The sequence below is a fragment of the Tarenaya hassleriana genome, unplaced genomic scaffold, assembly GCF_000463585.1.
Source record: "Tarenaya hassleriana unplaced genomic scaffold, ASM46358v1 Cleome66, whole genome shotgun sequence".
In the NCBI taxonomy this organism is placed as follows: domain Eukaryota; kingdom Viridiplantae; phylum Streptophyta; class Magnoliopsida; order Brassicales; family Cleomaceae; genus Tarenaya; species Tarenaya hassleriana.
The window spans coordinates 167197-185028 of record NW_010969135.1 but is presented as its reverse complement, the minus strand read 5'-3'; the positions used below and the strand labels follow the sequence as shown (position 1 = coordinate 185028).

General features: G+C 35.6%; 4 protein-coding genes across 11 annotated transcripts in view; 2 read left to right on the top strand and 2 right to left on the bottom strand.

The window, feature by feature from the left end:
- Nucleotides 1–771, bottom strand: part of LOC104800259 (protein phosphatase inhibitor 2) — a 2565-nt gene extending 1794 nt beyond the window's left edge. The window contains exons 1-2 of one of the 3 annotated variants that reach the window (XM_010523042.1): nucleotides 670–771; nucleotides 4–48 (exon numbers count right to left, since the gene is read on the bottom strand). The gene's annotated coding sequence lies outside the window, so the exon portion shown is untranslated. Of the gene's footprint in view, nucleotides 1–3; nucleotides 59–669 lie in introns of all 3 variants that reach the window. The other 2 variants (XM_010523043.2, XM_019200913.1) reach the window with 2 other exon arrangements.
- A 210-nt stretch (nucleotides 772–981) lies between these two features.
- On the top strand, nucleotides 982–3295 carry LOC104800258 (ADP-ribosylation factor-related protein 1). 4 transcript variants are annotated; one of them, XM_010523040.2, is made up of 8 exons: nucleotides 995–1089; nucleotides 1220–1267; nucleotides 1549–1732; nucleotides 1875–2015; nucleotides 2430–2538; nucleotides 2616–2677; nucleotides 2767–2870; nucleotides 2922–3295. In XM_010523040.2, the coding sequence occupies exons 3-8, from the start codon at nucleotides 1640–1642 to the stop codon at nucleotides 3100–3102; spliced, it is 690 nt and encodes a 229-aa protein (XP_010521342.1). In that variant the 5' UTR covers nucleotides 995–1089; nucleotides 1220–1267; nucleotides 1549–1639; the 3' UTR covers nucleotides 3103–3295. The 4 variants fall into 4 exon arrangements, with proteins under 4 accessions (XP_010521343.1, XP_010521340.1, XP_010521342.1 ...); XM_010523041.2 differs by lacking the exon at nucleotides 1220–1267 and having other exon boundaries at nucleotides 982–1089; nucleotides 2941–3295; XM_010523038.1 differs by lacking the exon at nucleotides 1220–1267 and having other exon boundaries at nucleotides 982–1089.
- Nucleotides 3296–3564: 269 nt separating this feature from the next.
- LOC104800257 (methyl-CpG-binding domain-containing protein 13) lies at nucleotides 3565–7660 on the bottom strand. Of its 3 annotated transcripts, none has more exons than XM_010523035.2 (7): nucleotides 7360–7660; nucleotides 7141–7281; nucleotides 6188–6283; nucleotides 5913–6059; nucleotides 5656–5779; nucleotides 5318–5566; nucleotides 3565–5230 (listed from the first exon to the last, which is right to left on the bottom strand). In XM_010523035.2, the coding sequence occupies exons 2-7, from the start codon at nucleotides 7222–7224 to the stop codon at nucleotides 3789–3791; spliced, it is 2142 nt and encodes a 713-aa protein (XP_010521337.1). In that variant the 5' UTR covers nucleotides 7225–7281; nucleotides 7360–7660; the 3' UTR covers nucleotides 3565–3788. The 3 variants fall into 3 exon arrangements, with proteins under 3 accessions (XP_010521337.1, XP_010521338.1, XP_010521339.1); XM_010523036.2 differs by having other exon boundaries at nucleotides 7141–7245; XM_010523037.1 differs by lacking the exon at nucleotides 7360–7660 and having other exon boundaries at nucleotides 6188–6261; nucleotides 7141–7220.
- An 8196-nt stretch (nucleotides 7661–15856) lies between these two features.
- LOC104800256 (membrane steroid-binding protein 1) lies at nucleotides 15857–17240 on the top strand. The gene is made up of 2 exons (XM_010523032.1): nucleotides 15857–16238; nucleotides 16802–17240. The coding sequence occupies exons 1-2, from the start codon at nucleotides 15922–15924 to the stop codon at nucleotides 17127–17129; spliced, it is 645 nt and encodes a 214-aa protein (XP_010521334.1). The 5' UTR covers nucleotides 15857–15921; the 3' UTR covers nucleotides 17130–17240.
- Nucleotides 17241–17832: the final 592 nt, after the last annotated feature.

The following is a 17832-nucleotide window of genomic DNA, read 5'->3' as shown; positions in this document are numbered from 1 at the left end:
AACCGCTCGTCTCGACCAGGATGAGCAAGTCAAAATGACCCAGTTCACCTGATTACAACTTCAAAATTTAACAGTTATTTTCTCAGAGAAGCACACATTGCAATACAAGTAACAACTGGAATCGTAAATTTTGGAGACTAAACAACAGCAAAAAGCCACCAAACGCAGAGATAGTTTCTCTGTTAGGATCACTGAATCATATTCCAGAGAAACAAACAACAAAATTAACTAAGCACGAAATCCCATTGTATCAATCAAATGCATTGCAAAAAACTTGTAAACAGTCAAATCTGTATAGATTGAGGATTGAAACAAAATGAATCGAAGCAAAAGGCTCAACAGCCAGGTCTAAAAGCTTGAATAGAGGAGTGCAACTCGACATCATCACAAGCACGCTCAACGAATCTATATTATGCTTCAACGGGCTCCCAAGATTAACATACAAAGAGATTAACCCGGATTCCAAGAAACCAAAGCAGCAAAAACGTCTCCCAAGAACCCTAGCCGTACTGTTTGGATGCAGAGAAACCGAATCGGAATCAGCGAAACACAAAAACGCAGCCTAAAACATCAATTGTCGCCAATTTCTATCGAAGATTCTCAACACAATCAAATTGCTTTTGAATAGAAGAAGATCGAAAACGAAAAGGGGGAGAGATTTTCCTGTACCTATAGGGATCGATCGTCTTCTTGTCCCCAGCGACTTTTCCCGATTTCGAGTTTCTAGACCTGCATTTCCCTAGTGGAAATTTTTCTGGAGATGTAAAATTTCGTATTTATCCTCCACCCCGCCCGCGTAAAGAATCCATACGGTTCAGAGTAAGCGAGGGGATCTAGCCGTTCATGTATTTGACTTTGACCAAAAGCATTGAATTCCACCACGTGGTACATTATTAACCGTTGGATTCATCTTGTCGACGTGGTGACATCGTGTGTCAGGCGCCGAGTGGGGGTAGTTTTGGAATTCGGTATTTTTATGTCTACCCTCGCTCGAGGGAGCAAATGGAGGGACGATCGAATCGGAGACAGAAGAAGAAGGACGTAAAGCGGAAGGATTTCGTCTCGAGCTCATCAAGCTTCTTCTGTACAGTAAGGAGTTTTGAAGTATTTCTCTCGTAGCTTTTTTCCGTTTGAGGGATGAGAAATTCTCGACTCTTGAATTGATCTTGTGTCTAACTCGATTCGTGATTTCATCTTTCATCCGTCACCCATTTCGCAGATCTAGTTGTGGTTGTTCCGGTGTCTGAATTCGATTTCAATCTCTGAAGTCAGTATCGGAATCTGTTGCTGGATTTATTGTTTCTTGAATTTGGGTTTTCGATGATATGCATTTGAAAAGATCGTGATGGTTAGTGGAAGAGAGAACGATTTCTCGACGTAGGGGCTTTGTGAGAGAAATTGTGTAGATTTTCTTTTCGAATATAGTCTGGATCTGGAAAAGGTTTAAGATGGGGGCCTTTGTGATTTCGAGTTACGTTGCTGATTCATTGACACTATAACCCAGAAGCTGTAACTGGTTCTGACCTTGATGATCCATTTATCCTCTAGGATTCTCAAGAGTTCACTGAACCATCTTCTTTCTAATTGCGAAATTGGGAGGAGACAGAACTAGGAAACAAGTAAAAAGTAGGAGGGAGTGATGTTTTCTCTTATTTATGGAATGTGGAAGTACATGTTCAGCAAGACTGAGTTCCATGTACTCATTCTTGGTATCGACAAGGCTGGCAAGACGGTAATGAACCTTCTTCTGATCCTGATTTATAGTTTTATCATAATCTTGTGGGGTAAGTTACCGATTCTGTTAGAGGCTTTCTCGAAATTAGTCATTTATGTTGAGAATCATCTCTAATGCATTGTTCGTCTTCGATGCTTAGACGTTTTTGGAGAAACTGAAGTCGATATACTCCATCTCAGAAGGTCTTCCTCCCGATAGGATTGTTCCTACTGTGGGGCTGAATATCGGTCGCATTGAAATCTCCAATACGAAAATCGTGTTCTGGGACCTTGGAGGTCAGGTAAGCTGAATATCCTTATGAAGATTCTGATAGACCTCCGGGGTTTCTATCAGATTCTTTGCGCCTTCCATCTTTGGAGTATCTGCATAATTGGATGGTCGTACTTTGCCATACAGATTGCATCTTCGGGATATCTTTATCAAATGTTTTGTTCCCTTTTAACCATGACTGATGCCCGGCATTATCCTTCAAGGGCATTCTTTTTTAACAAGGCTTATAGGATTAGATTAACAAAGATCAACCATTCTCTGAATTCACACACTTCCCTCTGTGCTTTGCGTTATTTTATGTGCCTGCTCCAACATAAGCGTTCAACATGATATTCGTTTCGATGTTCAACCTTTGGTATCTTTGAGAAGCAATGAGTGAGCCTTGTCTAGTTTCAAGTTAAATGCAATGTTTTTCTTATTGCAGCCTGGATTACGGTCGATATGGGAGAAGTATTATGAAGAAGCGCATGCATTGATATATTTAATTGACGCTGCTTGCCCGTCCCGTTTTGAAGATTCAAAATCTGCTCTAGGTAAGTGTGAATTATATAGCCCAACTCCACGTTTCAGTTATAAGAACTAATGCTAAGATATAAATTGTCCTCACCAGAGAAAGCCCTGCGACATGAGGATTTGCGAGGAGCCCCTCTTTTGATAATGGCAAACAAGCAAGTAGGAAAATGCATTGCCTTTGACTCGTCTTTAAACTTAATTTTCCTCGGTAAGACACTGATGTTCCTGGATCCGGGAATGCCATGCAGGATCTCCCTAGTGCTGTGTCTGCTGAGGAGCTCGATCGTTACTTGGATCTAAAGAAATTGGATGAAAGGGTTTACATGTTTGAAGCTGTTTCAGGGTTTGATGGGTAAGGGAAGAGAACCTAATCATAATTCTGCACTCACACATGCGATCACAGCGAAATGTTGAATTTGCAGGAGAGGAATCAAAGAAAGTATAGAATGGCTGGTGGGGGTGATGGAGAAAAGCAAAAGAACCGAAGCATTAAGAGCTCGAGCAGGCATTGTGCCAACTTCCTAGACACAAAGAAGAAGCCAACCCTTTTCTTTTTGCCCTGCGAATATGGAAAGCTTGTGTAGATAATAAACCAGGGTCTTGCTGAAATCATTTTGGCCAATATCACATGAGTAGGATTCTTCTAGCTACCTTATTTAATTATTCCTTACTCAGCATTGAAGTTCAATGGTTCGATTGAGATAATATGATTCGATATAGTTCCCTTTTGTACTGCGTACTGCAAAACATTGATATAAAACGAAGTTTCAGGTTCCATGGCATATCAAGAGAAGAATAAATAGTTCCCTTTTGTGACAAAAACTTCATAGTTGCATTCATGTATGGTCGGTTCACTATCCTTTTTCTTGCAGACTGATGAAGCAAAGAACATGGAACTACCCATAATGATTGACATCCATCTTAAGCTAAAATTCTACCAGAAATCATCCAAAGTTCTTAACTTTGGTGCTCATCCAAGCCTTGGTACCAAATTTTGTTTCGAAAAAGCGAGCAGCTTTGAGTGTAAATTCCATTTGAACCCAAGAAACCAGGAAAAGCATACCCAGTATTTATCACGCCCGGTTTACTTCAAACCGAACCAGAAACCGGGAAAAGCATCCATTTATGACAAGAACACAGGAGAAGGTCAACAGGGTTAGGAGTTCAGTTCATGTTTACACAACCTAACACATTGATTTACAAACACATTGAGAAAAGTTAACCAAGCATGGTGCTTTAAAACCATGCCATTTGAAAAACCCTAATGGCTTTAGTTATATCCATTGGAGAAGGAAGGGGAAAACCTTAGGTCTGTAGACTTATCCACCTGCTGAGGGAGGAAACAAGCTCCACCCGACACAGCCTTCTGCTTCGAGTTATGCTGCTGACGGGAATGGACACAGTCACTTTGCCTCTCCTTGGGAGCTTGCGTTGTCGGGAGCGTGGATTCCGGCTTGCCCTCATGTTCATCAAACCCGATCGGTATGGCTCCCGTTAGGGTCTTTATGGCGAAATCAATGCACGGGTCTTTCCAAATGTCTGCAACGGGTAATTCAGTAGAGCACCCGGGTCTCTGGTTGCTCATGTTACTGCTTTTGGGAATCCCGGGGAAGAAAGTGACTCCTCTCTGTTCGTCATGATTGTCCACTGCATTACCCGTCTTGGTCTCAGTTAAGACTTTTGCCGTGTTGGGAAGGTCCAGTGATTCTCCAGTTAGGGTTTTAATGGCAAAGGCGATACAAGGATCTTTCCACAAGTCGGCGAGAGTCGAGTCAAGCGAAAGTGGTTCAGAGACGAAGTTGGCATTCTTCTCGGTCAAGGCCAAAACAGAAGCAAGGTTAATATTATCTTCGGCCTTAGAAGGATGCTCCGATTGATTCCATGTCAGTGGGATCACATTCCTTCTCTGACTGTTAGGCGCAGTATTCGGTTTGGACTGCGAAAAACGACCCGATCTTCTGCACATTGTTGTTGTCCCGTCACTCGGCGGAATTTCCCTCGCTTGCTTGTAAATGTCGGCAGGAGCAACCGATTTTGATGCTCCCTCACATTTTCCATTCCTTGCTTCCTCAAACTTGGCAGTAGCAGCTTGACGTCCACGAGTTGATACCCGAGGAGATCCCATCTCCTTATTCTTCCTGTCATAGGCAACATTCGGGTTTTTCGCAGAATGTCCCTCGAGTTTTTTGTCTATCTCCTGATTATTCCTTTCTGACACAAGAGGCGTTAAAGTAGAACTCTGCTTTAGTGAGGAGGAATGTCCCTCGTTCTTCTCAGTTACCGCTTGGCTGAGGGGCATTACTATCATTTCACAACTGTCAAGAGCAGGTTTCCCCCCTAACACGAGCTCCTTGCACTGCCCGGCTCTTTCATCATCAGATTGCTCAACCGCAAGCGCTTGCACAGCCCTGGTTCTAGTTTTCGGTTCTGAAATTGGTTCAAGTTCCAGTCTTTTTGAAGCTTGCTGAGGTAAACCATCATTAAGATCAGTCTTCCTTTTCAACTCGGGTTTACCATCGTTCATCGCTTTAGCTTGGCTCCTAGTAATCCGTCTTTCTGCCGCTTGTTTCACTCGGGAATTTGTAACAGTGTTCTCACTACTAGAAATGGGCTTCCTTTCGGTAGAATCTTGCGCCTTGCCCTTTTTACCTGATCCCTCCTCCCAAGTTTGCGAGCTTACACTTGCACGTTTTAGCTTGGAGCTAACATTACCTGGAAAGATAGATGGCGTGAATATTTGGCATTACTCAATTCAACCCGTATATTATACCAGGACTAGGAATCGAGGTGTTTGCTTACAATCTTCTGATTTTAAATTCAGTGAAGAAGGGCTTTTTCCTCCTAACTCGTGTCTGTCTTCGTTCTTCTTCATTTTAGCTTGGCTTCTAGTAACCCGTTTTCCTACACGCTCGACTATTCGGATAGTGGTATCGTTTTCATTACAAGGAATAAGTTCTCTTCCGGTAGGATCTTGTTTCTGTTCCTTTTCCATCGCGTTCTCTTGTAGGACACGAGAACTTGTAGTGCTTAGTTTGGAAATCGTCTTACCTGAAAATATAAGCAGGGTTGAAGTTTGTCATAGTTGCAACAGATATTACAGAAACAGGACAAGCTTGACCAAAACATATCATACTTACAATTATCGGGATGTTCATCCACGGAAGATATGCTTTTTCGTTTACTGTTTCTGACATAAATATTTATCTTCTTCTCCTCCGGCGAATTTCCTGGAGATCCGTCTCCAGTGGATACTGAAAGGGACTGACACAGTACCATAGGAAAGGAAAGGAAAGGAACACAACCCAACAGGTCAGAAAAACAAAAAACGTTCAGACAGAGATTTCCTTCTATATTGGAAAAAGTTGACAATAACAAAGGGGAAATAGATACACACAAGGATCTTTCCGTTTCCAGAATCATCATCGCTGTGACTGTTTTCCTTCGGTTTACGTGCATGATTTCCAATCACGCCGGTCCTAACATAGCGCGATGCATCCTTAAAGGAGAGGAAGATGTATCCGCTTTTAGGATCGATGAACAGCTGTAGAACATCATACATTCATAGTGTAAGATTTTCCAAAATGACGAAGAACAAAATCACAGGAGACCGTGAGGAAAACCCAGAAAGACGGAATTTCCAAAGCGGGTAAAAGAGTAGAGGGTACGAACTGGATCTTTTCTTAATTTCCGAGCCTTCCTCCTTATCATGAGCTCTTTGATCCATCCTTCAGGTAAGCCTTCAGCTGCAGACCTCTCAATTATGACCTAAATCACTTAAAGATCAACTTTATATTCTTCCAAAGCAGTAGAAATCTGGAAGATGGTGAAGAATTAAAAAAAAAAACGTTCCTCCTCAACATATAAACAGCAGAAAACATTCCTAGAGATTCAATGCTTATCAATGTTCAGTGGGAATGTGGACATAAGACATCCCTCAATAAGAACGTCTCCGCATTAGAAAGGACGAGACTTTCATCAATTACCAATAAAAGAAACCCTTGAAACACATGCAAACGCTTGCCATTTATAGAAATGAGCATCTTCAGTGAGTCAAAGGACGTTTCAGAATTCTTGAAGCTTAATAGTTACAGTCAACTCGGATAAATGCTAGATCAAGCAATCATCAAAATCATGAACCTCACCATCTCAATGATAGATAAACAATCATCCAGAATCAGAATTGAGAGCCCTTAAATTCTCGTTTTTTTAGACAGTAATCGACAATCCTTGAGCGAAAGTTAACTCTCAAAACCTCTTTTCTTTTGATCCGGTGCCTGAAACTCCAGGCGTTTAGCCATGAAAACGACTCCAGTACTTAAGATTATCAAACGATCTTTGTAAGCAACACATGCATAACCAAATGACGCTCGGAGCGCAAAATTCCATTCCTCCTTTTTCAGCAAACTCGGTCAAGAGAAAACGATACAAACTTCCACAGAATAGAAGGGTCGTTCATCAGAACTTAGCACAGCACTTGCACGGGGATATAAACCATATTTTTACCGTCAATTTGCTAACCACAGAAGAATCTGTACCACTTGAAACCCAAAATAAACCATGCAGAAACAAGAACCAATCTCCCAAATGCAACTCACTCAGGATAGGGTTTAACAGAGAATCACCTTGTCCTTTCTCCCATTCTTCCTCACCCTGAATTCCTCCCTCCGCTCAAAAGAAATCTCATCACAAGCTCCTTCTTCGTCCATTCCCCCTCGCCGGAATCTCTTCTGCGGTCGCCGGAGACCGATTCAGCAACAAACCCTCTACCGAGATGAAAGTAACCCAGTTTGTTTTTCCAGCAAATGCCCTAAATTAATCATGAATCTGCAGGAAAAACCCACCTTCCCAAGATCCCGAAACCGGCGACAGGCAAGAAAAGAGAACACTTTTCTCCTTCCCCTGTAATGCTCTCTGTGTCTTGTCCACTGGACTGACTAGTGTCTATCAGAATTAGGAAAAAAAAAAAAGGTTTTCTTTCAGAGGACAAAAGGGGGTTTGGATCAGAGGAACACGTGTCGGGGAGCTTGCTACGACCGCAACGAATGGCGATTCACGATCGGTACCTCAGAGCACCAGCACGCGAGTCTCTCGGGCCAACGGCGACTATGTTTCCTCCGCATTAATCCTTTTTTTCCATGTTTTTGTCATTATTTTTATTGTACAAAATCCCCTCAAAACATAACAAAAAACGCAAAGCGAGCCCGAACATGGGACCCGTTTTATAATATTTAAAACACAAAAAATATATATTGTTCTCGAAATGGGAATCGTTCCACACTGTCGGTAATTGACATTTGGGCTCGGCTCTTGTTCGAAGAAGCCGAACTTGGCCTCATTATCCATTTAGTGAGATCGCATATTGTGCAACGTCCGGTCAAGATCTTTTTGGTCGAAGATTCTTCTTGTATATTCAACGGTTCAGATCGATTTGGCATATCAACGGTCGATATTACTCTCAGTATTAACGTTTTGGATTGATGTGTACGTAATCGTACAGTTCAACTCTCTTTCATTGATCGATCCATTGTACATAATACCTATGAGATCTAAAGATACAACAATTCAGATCGGCTGAATGTGGTCGACGGTCGAGATCGCGTAGCTTCCTAAGCAGTTGATTAGAATTTTTAGTTTTTAAAATAAAAAATCAAAAAAATTACCATTCAAGTTTTATAAAATTAATTTTTTTTTTAAATTTGAAAAACATTTTGATAAAAAATTGTTGGTATTTTAGAGTAAACGGTTGATCAAAATAATCCATAGTTATATATATTATAAATATGGTGGAGAAGTTATATATTCATGAATGATATGATATGGATCGAAAAAATATATGTTTATTGTCATGATATGATATGGATCGAAAAAATATATGTTTATTGTTGACAGTGAACTGGTTCGGTTTGAGTGAGGTATACTTCACTCGAGTGAAGTATGATTCAATCCAAACAAGCATTCTAATTAAAACGGAGTTTTTGATACAGAAACTTGGCATGGACCGTGTCGGATTTGACACGGACCGTGTTATTTTTCTAGAGAAAACTCGTTTTGTACAAAAATTTGACACGATCCAAGTCAGGTGTAACTCTACCGTATCATGTATAACTCACTCGTGTCATATGTAACCTATCCGAGTCAACTATAACTCGACCCGTGTAAGTTACAATTTTTCGCATAAAAACTGTCAGATTTTTAAAACTTTTGAAGATACTAGGTGAAGATCCGTGCGTTTGCGCGGATTGTTCTGTTTTTTATTATACTTTTTGTTAAAAAAATTGATATAAATATTATAAAAATAATATATATTATATGTTTGATATAGAAAAAATATATATGTAAAATTCTTTGTTTTACAAAAATGTTATATATTATTTGTTTGATAATTATTATAAAATTATCACTATTATTTATATAAGGAATTAAAATAGTGAAAGAATATAATAGTTATTCCACATACATTGCATATTAATAATTTATTTTGGTTGTACTTAATACCCGTTATTATCTTATTCAATCTTTGCTTAAAATTTAATTATAAAATAAAAAGATAAATGATATTTTTAAATATTTGGGGTTTTAAAAAATATCGGTTAAATAGTAATGTATATATAAAAAATTAAAACGTAATTGAAATATATTATCACCAAGTGAATCTGTCTCCCCTCTTAAATATTAAATATTACAGTTTCATTTTATTTTAAAACTGATTAAATTTATATACATGGCGTTTAACTTTTTAATAATATAAAATTGTACATCTTTATAAATCTTTGTAAATAATTTTGTATTGAACCACATAATTACTAACTCATGTTAATAAATATAATATAATAATGATATATTTTATATATGAATCTATTAAATAATCTAGAGATTCATATATAACTTAATAATTACTGTCGCTAAACTTTAGATTTACACACGCTTATAATAATTCTTCTGACATTCAATCTATCTATTTATGAACGAATTTTTTATGCAAGATCATTCCATACGGGAATATTTACGATATTGCTAGGTTTTTTTATATCAAAATTATGTGTTAGATTATCAGAAATAAATATTATTTTATTTTTAAAAATATATTAATTGTCACTTAATTAAAATATTGGGAGCTTACTCTTGTAATAATAAAAGGAAAATAATTTTCAAAGTTGATGATACTATTCGTAAATTCGATCGTTCTACACGATCAAAACTACAATAATATATTTGCAATTTAAAAAATGTATTAGTTATAAAATCTTTGTTTATATTTTTTAATTTTTTCTTTTGTAATTTGGTAAGATTGATATATGTTTAATTTTGGTTTGCCAAAGCTAGCAAATTATGGTATAAATTTATGTGAAATTTCTCTTTCGTAATACTATGACTATGATATCAACTTTTTCAACAATAATATTTTTTTTCCATGGGACAAACTATACAAACACTCAAAAAATGACTATACCATCCAAATCAGTTTTTTTTATATTGAGTGATTGATATGAAAATTTGATATATTACTGGTTGAGATTTTATCTTTATTTGAGACATATTTGCAAAATTTCTTTTGTAAAATTTTTCTATTGGTTTTTCTATCCAATCAAACACAAAATTAAATAAAACAAACATAAATTAGTACTATGTGACATGATTTTTTCTCCATGTTACTGCAATATAAGATCAAATATAAATAAATAAAAATAAATCAATAAATTAATAAAAAAATATTAAAATAAACAATAAACTAAGTAAACCAATGTACATATATACATATTTTGGACTTGTTAAAAAGATGGGGCAATACAATTTCAAAATGAATAAACAATAACGCCAATTGGTTAAAATAAAAATCAAAACTCTTATATATATATATATATATATTTAATCTTGTCGTTCTAATTTTTTATAGTTGATTATGAATGAATTGATGATGACCTATTTATCTATAAAAGGGATACAATTAAAAGTTTGTAAATGAAAAATAATTAAGAAAAATGGTAAAAAAAGATAAAAGAAATGTTATTATTCTTTTTTATTACATAAATTATTTTTAATATATTTTGTAGAAAATGAATTGAATATCAGTTTTTTTTATTTGTACTCATACTTTGGTAGTTCATTGAAGATTTGTTTTTGTCTATAATATATTTTATGTTTTTTTATATATTGTTATATAACAAATTTGTATCACCTTTTATTTTCATAAAATTAGTAGATATTCATTTTTTTAAAACTATTCAACTTAAATTTAAATTTTATTACATTTAAAATTTTCATTCATTTTTTAAAAACAATAATAATAAATTTATGATTTGAATGATTAAATTTGTCAAAAATTCTCCCACCACTTTATTTTCTCTTACTCCATTTTAAAATCTAATCATTTAGTTTATCATCATATCATAATCTAATGACGTTATCAGTAGATATTCATTTTTTTTTGAACTATTCAACTTAAATTTAAATTTTATTACATTTAAAAATTTCATTCATTTTTTAAAAACAATAATAATAAATTTATGATTTGAATGATTAAATTTGTCAAAAATTCTCCCACCACTTTATTTTCTCTTACTCCATTTTAAAATCTAATCATTTAGTTTATCATCATATCATAATCTAATGACATTATCTCTATAACTATTTAAGTATTGTAATCCATGATGAAAATTGAGTTGTCTCACCAAAATTTAGATGCCAATGTCAATTTTCATAAAAATATCATTACATTAGTATTTAAAAAAATAATATGTATATAACACATTCATACACATATATCATTCATTCTTCGCTCTTACTGCATCCCCAATCACTGTTGCTGCTCGAGCTTTCGTTGCTCGAGCTTCTGCCGCTCAACGTGCCTGAGCGCTCATCGCTGTTGTTCATGAAGAGTCTCTGGCTTGCGATCTCAGTGACGTTTTCAGTGTTTCTGTTTTAGGTTAGCGCAAACTTGTTCATGTTGAGCTCTTCTTTAAACATCTCGTAAGTGGATTTTTTCCCGATAAAAATCTCTAAAACCAGAATCCGAAACTATAGACATCTCCTCTTGTGTCGGGTTTCCCTCCAAATGCATACTCTGTAATGAAATCATCGGATTAAAATGATAACTTGCGAAGCAAGATAACACAGAAAATGTAATAGAAGAATCATATGGATCATCCCTAGAGCAATGTAACCTATGGAGCCTTGGACTCCTATGGTGTTGCTTTCTTCCGATTGGTCGATTTTGTACAGAAACCTCGATAATCCGAAATCCCCGACATGGGCAATGATATTTCTATATTGTCTATATTGTTAAAAAAATAAATCAGACATTTGCATTTTATCTGTGTATATGTGTGAATGCGCAAAATCAGGGATTTCTCTCTGCAGAAGAACAACCCAACATTCCTCACGACCTCGAGATCATCATTACTCAGATTCTCTGTCCACGAACTCATGTTTGCCCTGTCGACAATGATGATCGAGTACTGTCCGTCCGGCTGCAGCATCAACACCGCGTGCCCTGTCGACCCCTCCGGTGCGAAGAGCCTCCTCGATCAGCTTCTCGTGCGCGTCGACTCTGAGACGGCCAACGACGAATGTCGGATACCGTAACTTCGGCCCGAACGCTGCCTGGTTTGCGCCTTTTTCCGACGGCGAAGGTCTGTCCTCTCCTCACTGAGATTGTCTTCCTTCTTTGGACAGTCTCTCAATATCTGCAGATGTCACCCTCCCCCCCACGATGAGCGGCGGTGCGTGGGCATCACGGCCGAGTGGGTTTGTTGATTCACCGACGGATCGGCTGAGAGCGAGAGGTTTTGGAGGGTTTTCCTGGGGATTGGTCAAAGAAACCGAGATCGACGTGGAATCAAATTGTTGTCGGGTCACTTCGTTTGATTTTATTGAACATCTAGATGAAGATTTGTCGATCGAGAGAGTGAAATCGCTTTATTTATACGGAAAGTTTTGACCTTTGAGAGAACATTCTGGTGCCGTTACAGACACCTAATAGTGGCTAATGAATACTTCTGATCACGTTTTTTTTATTATTGAGCAAATAAAAGAACGGTCTTGACCGATTTTTTATAAATTTTTAACTCCATTAAGTAATCCACAATAAATTTTATTTACTCCAAAATAATCGTAGACTATTCTCCCGTTTTTTTATCATTGAATTAGTGAATACTTTTAACAACAATAAATTTTAGTATAATTTTATTTCATATTTTAAATATAATAATTTATAGACAATTTTCAGCTAATAAGAGGTTTACAAAAACCAATGACAATTGAGAAAACTATCATCAAAGAGAACGTTTCTTTTGTTTTATATAAAATAGATAAACTTTTTTATTTTTTTTTATAATAATCTACTTACATTTTTTTTTGTATCAAGGTTTTAAAATAGATTTTAAATATAAATATAAGAAAATAAAAAAAAAACTAAGATCAAAATAAAATTTTATATGTTAAAAGTTAACGTTTTGTCTTTTTAATTATAATAATCTATTGATATTTTCAATTATTATATTTGTCACCTATTTTTTATATGTAAAAATTAGTTCACCTTTTTTATATGTAAAAATTAGTGTTAAAATTATTATATATAAATGTGTTAAATTAATTATAATAATAATTATAATTTTGATTGTGAAAGATGATAAGAATTCGATAAAAATTTAAAAAAATTGCCACATGTTTCGATGACGCTTTAGCATCTTAGTCACAATAGGTTATTTTGCTTTAATTTTCTTTTTAAATGTTTATTCCACTAAATATCATTTATTTATCCATTTACTCTCATTATAATGAAACATGCTCTTCTTCATTGATAGAATAGCAAGCAACTTTTTATTTTTGTAACCGTTCCCTTAATGTGTTTAAGAACATTTTGTTTTTATAATTATAATAATTTATTGGCATTTGTTTTTTATATCATGACCTCAAATAAATTTTAAATATAAGTGTAATCAATTAAATATCTCAATAATATATTAAACTAAAATGAAAATAGATTTTTAATACAATAAATTGAATCATTTTTTATTTAAATATTTATTCACGTTTCAACTCTTTATTTATATATAAATATAATCTATTGTTATTTTTCATGTTTTACATATCTAAAAAAATATCCACATATTTCACATTTCACCTCTTTAAAATTGGTGATAATCTAATAAAAATTAACATAATAATGATTAATGATTATTTTAAATGACCAATAAGAATTTTTTAAATCACCATATAATCTGATTACTCATTTTTGTATTATATGTCACATTGTATTTATTAAAAAAAATATGTTTTAATTAATTAAATTATCAATAAAAACAAAAAAGTGTCACGTAGATGATGAGGTGGATGCTTAGGTGTGTTCACCACAATCCTTTAAATACCATTATTTATATATATAAATGACCAATAAAAACAAAAAAGTGTCACATAGATGATGATGTGGATGCTTAGGTGTCTTCACCACAATCCTTTAAACACAATTATTTATATATATAGATTTTTTAGTGTTTATAAACTAAAAATGTTAGAATAAGTTATGTACGGATAGAGATTTATTCTTTGAGTGATTTTGGGTGATTTTGAGTATTCCTTTTTATTGTTCTTGTAAACTCAATCAAAAGTGTTGTGTTCATTTTCATAAACAAGTTTTTGTATGATGATTCTCGAAAGGGTAAATCGAAATTATTGAAACTTTATTGTATCTCAAAAATGTATTCTTATAATCTCATTTACCTAATAGGATGGAATAACATTTTTAGAACAGTGATTACACGTTTTGAAGTTATATCGGGATTCTTTATTATTCATAAGTGTTACAGGGTCAAAGTCATATCCAGATTTCATATTCATGTAAGATACACGGTTAAAGACTTATCATCGTATCGGGTACATATGTAGTTTGTTTATTCATTTTCGATTTTCCTCCAACAAAAATCAATGAAAAATCAAAAACTATATTTTTATAAAATCCAAAAAATAAAAAATTTAAACTACAAACTAAAATTAAAAAAAAAACTAAAACCAAAAAACCAAAATAAAAATCATCCCATTCAATTTTTATAGTATATTCAAAGGTGAAAATTGATTTATTTAATTCGACGATGGAGATTTTATATATATTGGTATTGTTCAATTGTTATTCACTGAAAAATTTCATGGGAAATGGATTAGTTTAGAACTTTGATTAGGCACGAGAAAAAATCTCACCATAAAGACATATTGTATACAAACATTATCTTGATCACTTTACAAAATCTACCACTAAAAACTTAGATTAAATAATACAAAAATAATTAATATTAATTTATAAAATAATTATTTGTTTTAAATGCAATATAAATAATAGAGAAAAACCCCTAAAAATGTCTAACTTGCAAATTGTGAGAAAAAAAAATCATGAACTTGCGAGTGTGACAAATAATTCCTAAACTTACAAAAAGTGTCTCATTAAATCCTAATCTTGTTAAAAAAATGTCATATTAGTCCTTCGGAAAAACTGATTATAATAATATGATTTTATGTCTTACGTGGCAGGTGATATGGCATGCCAAACGGGATTTTTTGCCACGTAATCAGTAACGAGTTTTAGGAAATCGGTTTCTTCAGAAAATATTTTAGAGTCTCTTAGATGCATTTCATCGAACACTTAGTATGCACGATGACTTACACTAGGCCAATCCTGGAAAAGCTGGATAATCCATCAACCGTACAACAGGAACACATTTGATCTCCACGAACTACGATAGAGACAACGTTGCTTGAAGAGAACGCGACGCCGACGACACCGTTGCTTGGAGAAATTGCCAGCGATTTCTGAAGAAATCGTCGATGATGGAGAAAATGAAGTTTCGAGATCGGACTTTGCTCTCGGGACTCGATTTTGGCAAAAAGAAAACGATTTTCTAAAACCCAGTACTATGGTGTTGTTATCGTTCTTCGTGTATAAGATGTGACAGAAGAAGAGAAGTGATGAGCAGTTTTTGAAGTTGTTCGAAGAGGATGATGAACTGAAGGTTGAAGAAACTGGTTTTCTAAAACCTAATACTGATTACGTGATAAAAAAATTTCACTTGGTATACCATGTCATCTACCACATAGTAAATAAAATCATATTATTATAATTAGTTTTCTCTGGATGACTAATATGATACTTTTTAATAAAATTATAATTTATTGAGATAATTTTATAAGTTCAAAAATTATTTGGTACACTCCAAATTTAAAGGACTTTTTTATTTTGCAATTTGCTTAAGTTCAGAAATTTTTATGTGTTTTTCCCTTAATAAAATTCGGATACTTTCTGATATGTTTGGCGAGGCAGAATAAAACAACAGGAAAATAAAAGGACCAACTACTCTCTCCTTTACAAAATCTGACTATACAAGGACACAAAACATCTCTCTCTCGTTTCATCGGCCATGGCGCTGCAACTATGGGAGACTCTGAAAGAAGCCATACACGCCTACACCGGTCTCTCTCCCACCGTATTTTTCACCGTCTTGGCTTTGGCGCTTGCCTTCTACCACGTCGTCTCCGGCTGGTTTGCTTCACCGTTCGATGACGTCCGGCGAAATCAACGGCCGAGATCTGCCGTGGAGGACGTGGAACCGCTTCCCCCGCCTGTGCAGGTCGGTGAGATCATGGAGGAGGAGCTCAAGCAGTATGACGGCTCCGATCCCAAGAAGCCCCTTCTCATGGCCATCAAAGGCCAGATCTACGATGTCTCCCAGAGCAGGTTAAATCCCTAAAAATTTTAAAATTCCCCAAGGAGAAGTAGCTTTTGGGTTCGATTTGTTATCCCTTAGTCTTACCTGGGTCGATGAGTACTTTGACTTTCATGCTTCGTCTATGTCTATCTTCACAAATTTTACCCAATTTCTGGGTTTGATGGAAAAGCTTTCACCTTTATTTTCGTCTTCTTGACAAAAGATCCTTTTGGTGATAATTGATTCTTGGTGGAGTATACTTTTCCCTCTTTTGCTTTGCATATTTCGAAGGTTTAGGCTTTCCTCTAAATCATTCAAAAGGTGTGTTTTTCCTCTAAGATTATTCCATAGAAATTCAAATGATGCAATTGCAATCCAGTCTTGAGATTAGTGTCCAGCGAGAGTCGCAAATTGGATATCATTTTCCCTGCATTATCCATCTGGTGAATGTTAGTTACCTAAACATGATCACCTTGAGTTTGGAACTGGAACTGGAACTGGAACTGGAACTGGAACATCAGTTTCATGTTGTTTGATTGGTTTTACAAGTGCTAATGTTTGTAACGAAAGTATCCAATGTATTTCGGTGTAGGATGTTCTATGGACCCGGTGGACCATACGCATTGTTTGCTGGCAAAGACGCGAGCCGAGCCCTTGCGAAAATGTCGTTCGAGGAAAAAGATTTGACTGGTGATATCTCGGGTCTCGGCCCATTCGAGCTGGAGGCTCTTCAGGACTGGGAGTACAAGTTCATGAGCAAGTATGTCAAAGTGGGTTCTGTCAAGAAGAATGGTCCAGAAGCTGAGACAGATGCCGTAGCTGCTCCTGCATCCGAAACCGTGGAAACTTCTGATCTCGATGGCCCCAAAAGCGTGCCCGAAACAACGACCAATGATGAGGATGATGTGAAGAAGGAATAGATTTCTTTCATTTTTATCAGACTCTGGCTTTCACTGTTTGGAACAGAATCTTGAGTTGGTTCTCTTGTAATAAGTACTCTGGATGATAGATACTATTTGCTTTGCCGCTTACTTTGCAGACAACTTGGCCATGGCGGAATCGTTGCCGGTGTTCGCGCGCTTTCCACCTCCGGGTCACACTTCCCCTTTTGTGCTTGCGTTACAAAACTGACAGACGACGCGACCAAGACGGAGAATATTTGGGCTGAACCTAAATAGCCGAGCCCAAAATCAAAGTTAATGGGCCACAAGGCCTGTTTTTTAGAAGAAACCCAAAAGAGAATACTGATTGGTTATGGGTATTCGATTTCAAATCCGACTGGTTTGGAATTTGGTACATCTCGGTTTTGAATATCACACAAATATTCCAAATGAGACGAAGTTTAAATTCAACGCCGTGTAAGAAAGATTTAGGGTTAACATTAAACGAGTGATTTTTTTTTTTTATAATATTCAAAAACAAATTATGGATATTTTTACATTTTCGCTTGCATTCGCGAGACGAAAATGTAAGACTCGAATTCAAATCCGAATTTCGAATATCTCAAAACTAAAAATCTGATGTTCGAATCCCCGAATCTCGGGTTTCCTATTCATCAGTCGGGTCGAACACTCGGGTGTTCAATCTAACTCGAAATATTTATGGTAATTACTTATAAATTGT

What these genes read in the sequence shown, in the direction of transcription:
- LOC104800256 (XM_010523032.1), top strand. Translation starts at nt 15,922, where the DNA reads ATGGCGCTGCAACTATGGGAGACTCTGAAAGAAGCCATACACGCCTAC. An exon ending in TACGATGTCTCCCAGAGCAG is followed by an intron (nt 16,239 to 16,801) that starts GTTAAATCCCTA and finishes ATTTCGGTGTAG; the next exon opens with GATGTTCTATGGACCCGGTG.
- LOC104800257 (XM_010523035.2), bottom strand. Translation starts at nt 7,224, where the DNA reads ATGGACGAAGAAGGAGCTTGTGATGAGATTTCTTTTGAGCGGAGGGAG. An exon ending in AGAATGGGAGAAAGGACAAG is followed by an intron (nt 6,284 to 7,140) that starts GTGATTCTCTGT and finishes TAAGTGATTTAG; the next exon opens with GTCATAATTGAGAGGTCTGC. An exon ending in GGAAATTAAGAAAAGATCCA is followed by an intron (nt 6,060 to 6,187) that starts GTTCGTACCCTC and finishes GATGTTCTACAG; the next exon opens with CTGTTCATCGATCCTAAAAG.
- LOC104800258 (XM_010523038.1), top strand. Translation starts at nt 1,640, where the DNA reads ATGTTTTCTCTTATTTATGGAATGTGGAAGTACATGTTCAGCAAGACT. An exon ending in TCTGGGACCTTGGAGGTCAG is followed by an intron (nt 2,016 to 2,429) that starts GTAAGCTGAATA and finishes TTCTTATTGCAG; the next exon opens with CCTGGATTACGGTCGATATG. An exon ending in GCTGTTTCAGGGTTTGATGG is followed by an intron (nt 2,871 to 2,921) that starts GTAAGGGAAGAG and finishes ATGCGATCACAG; the next exon opens with CGAAATGTTGAATTTGCAGG.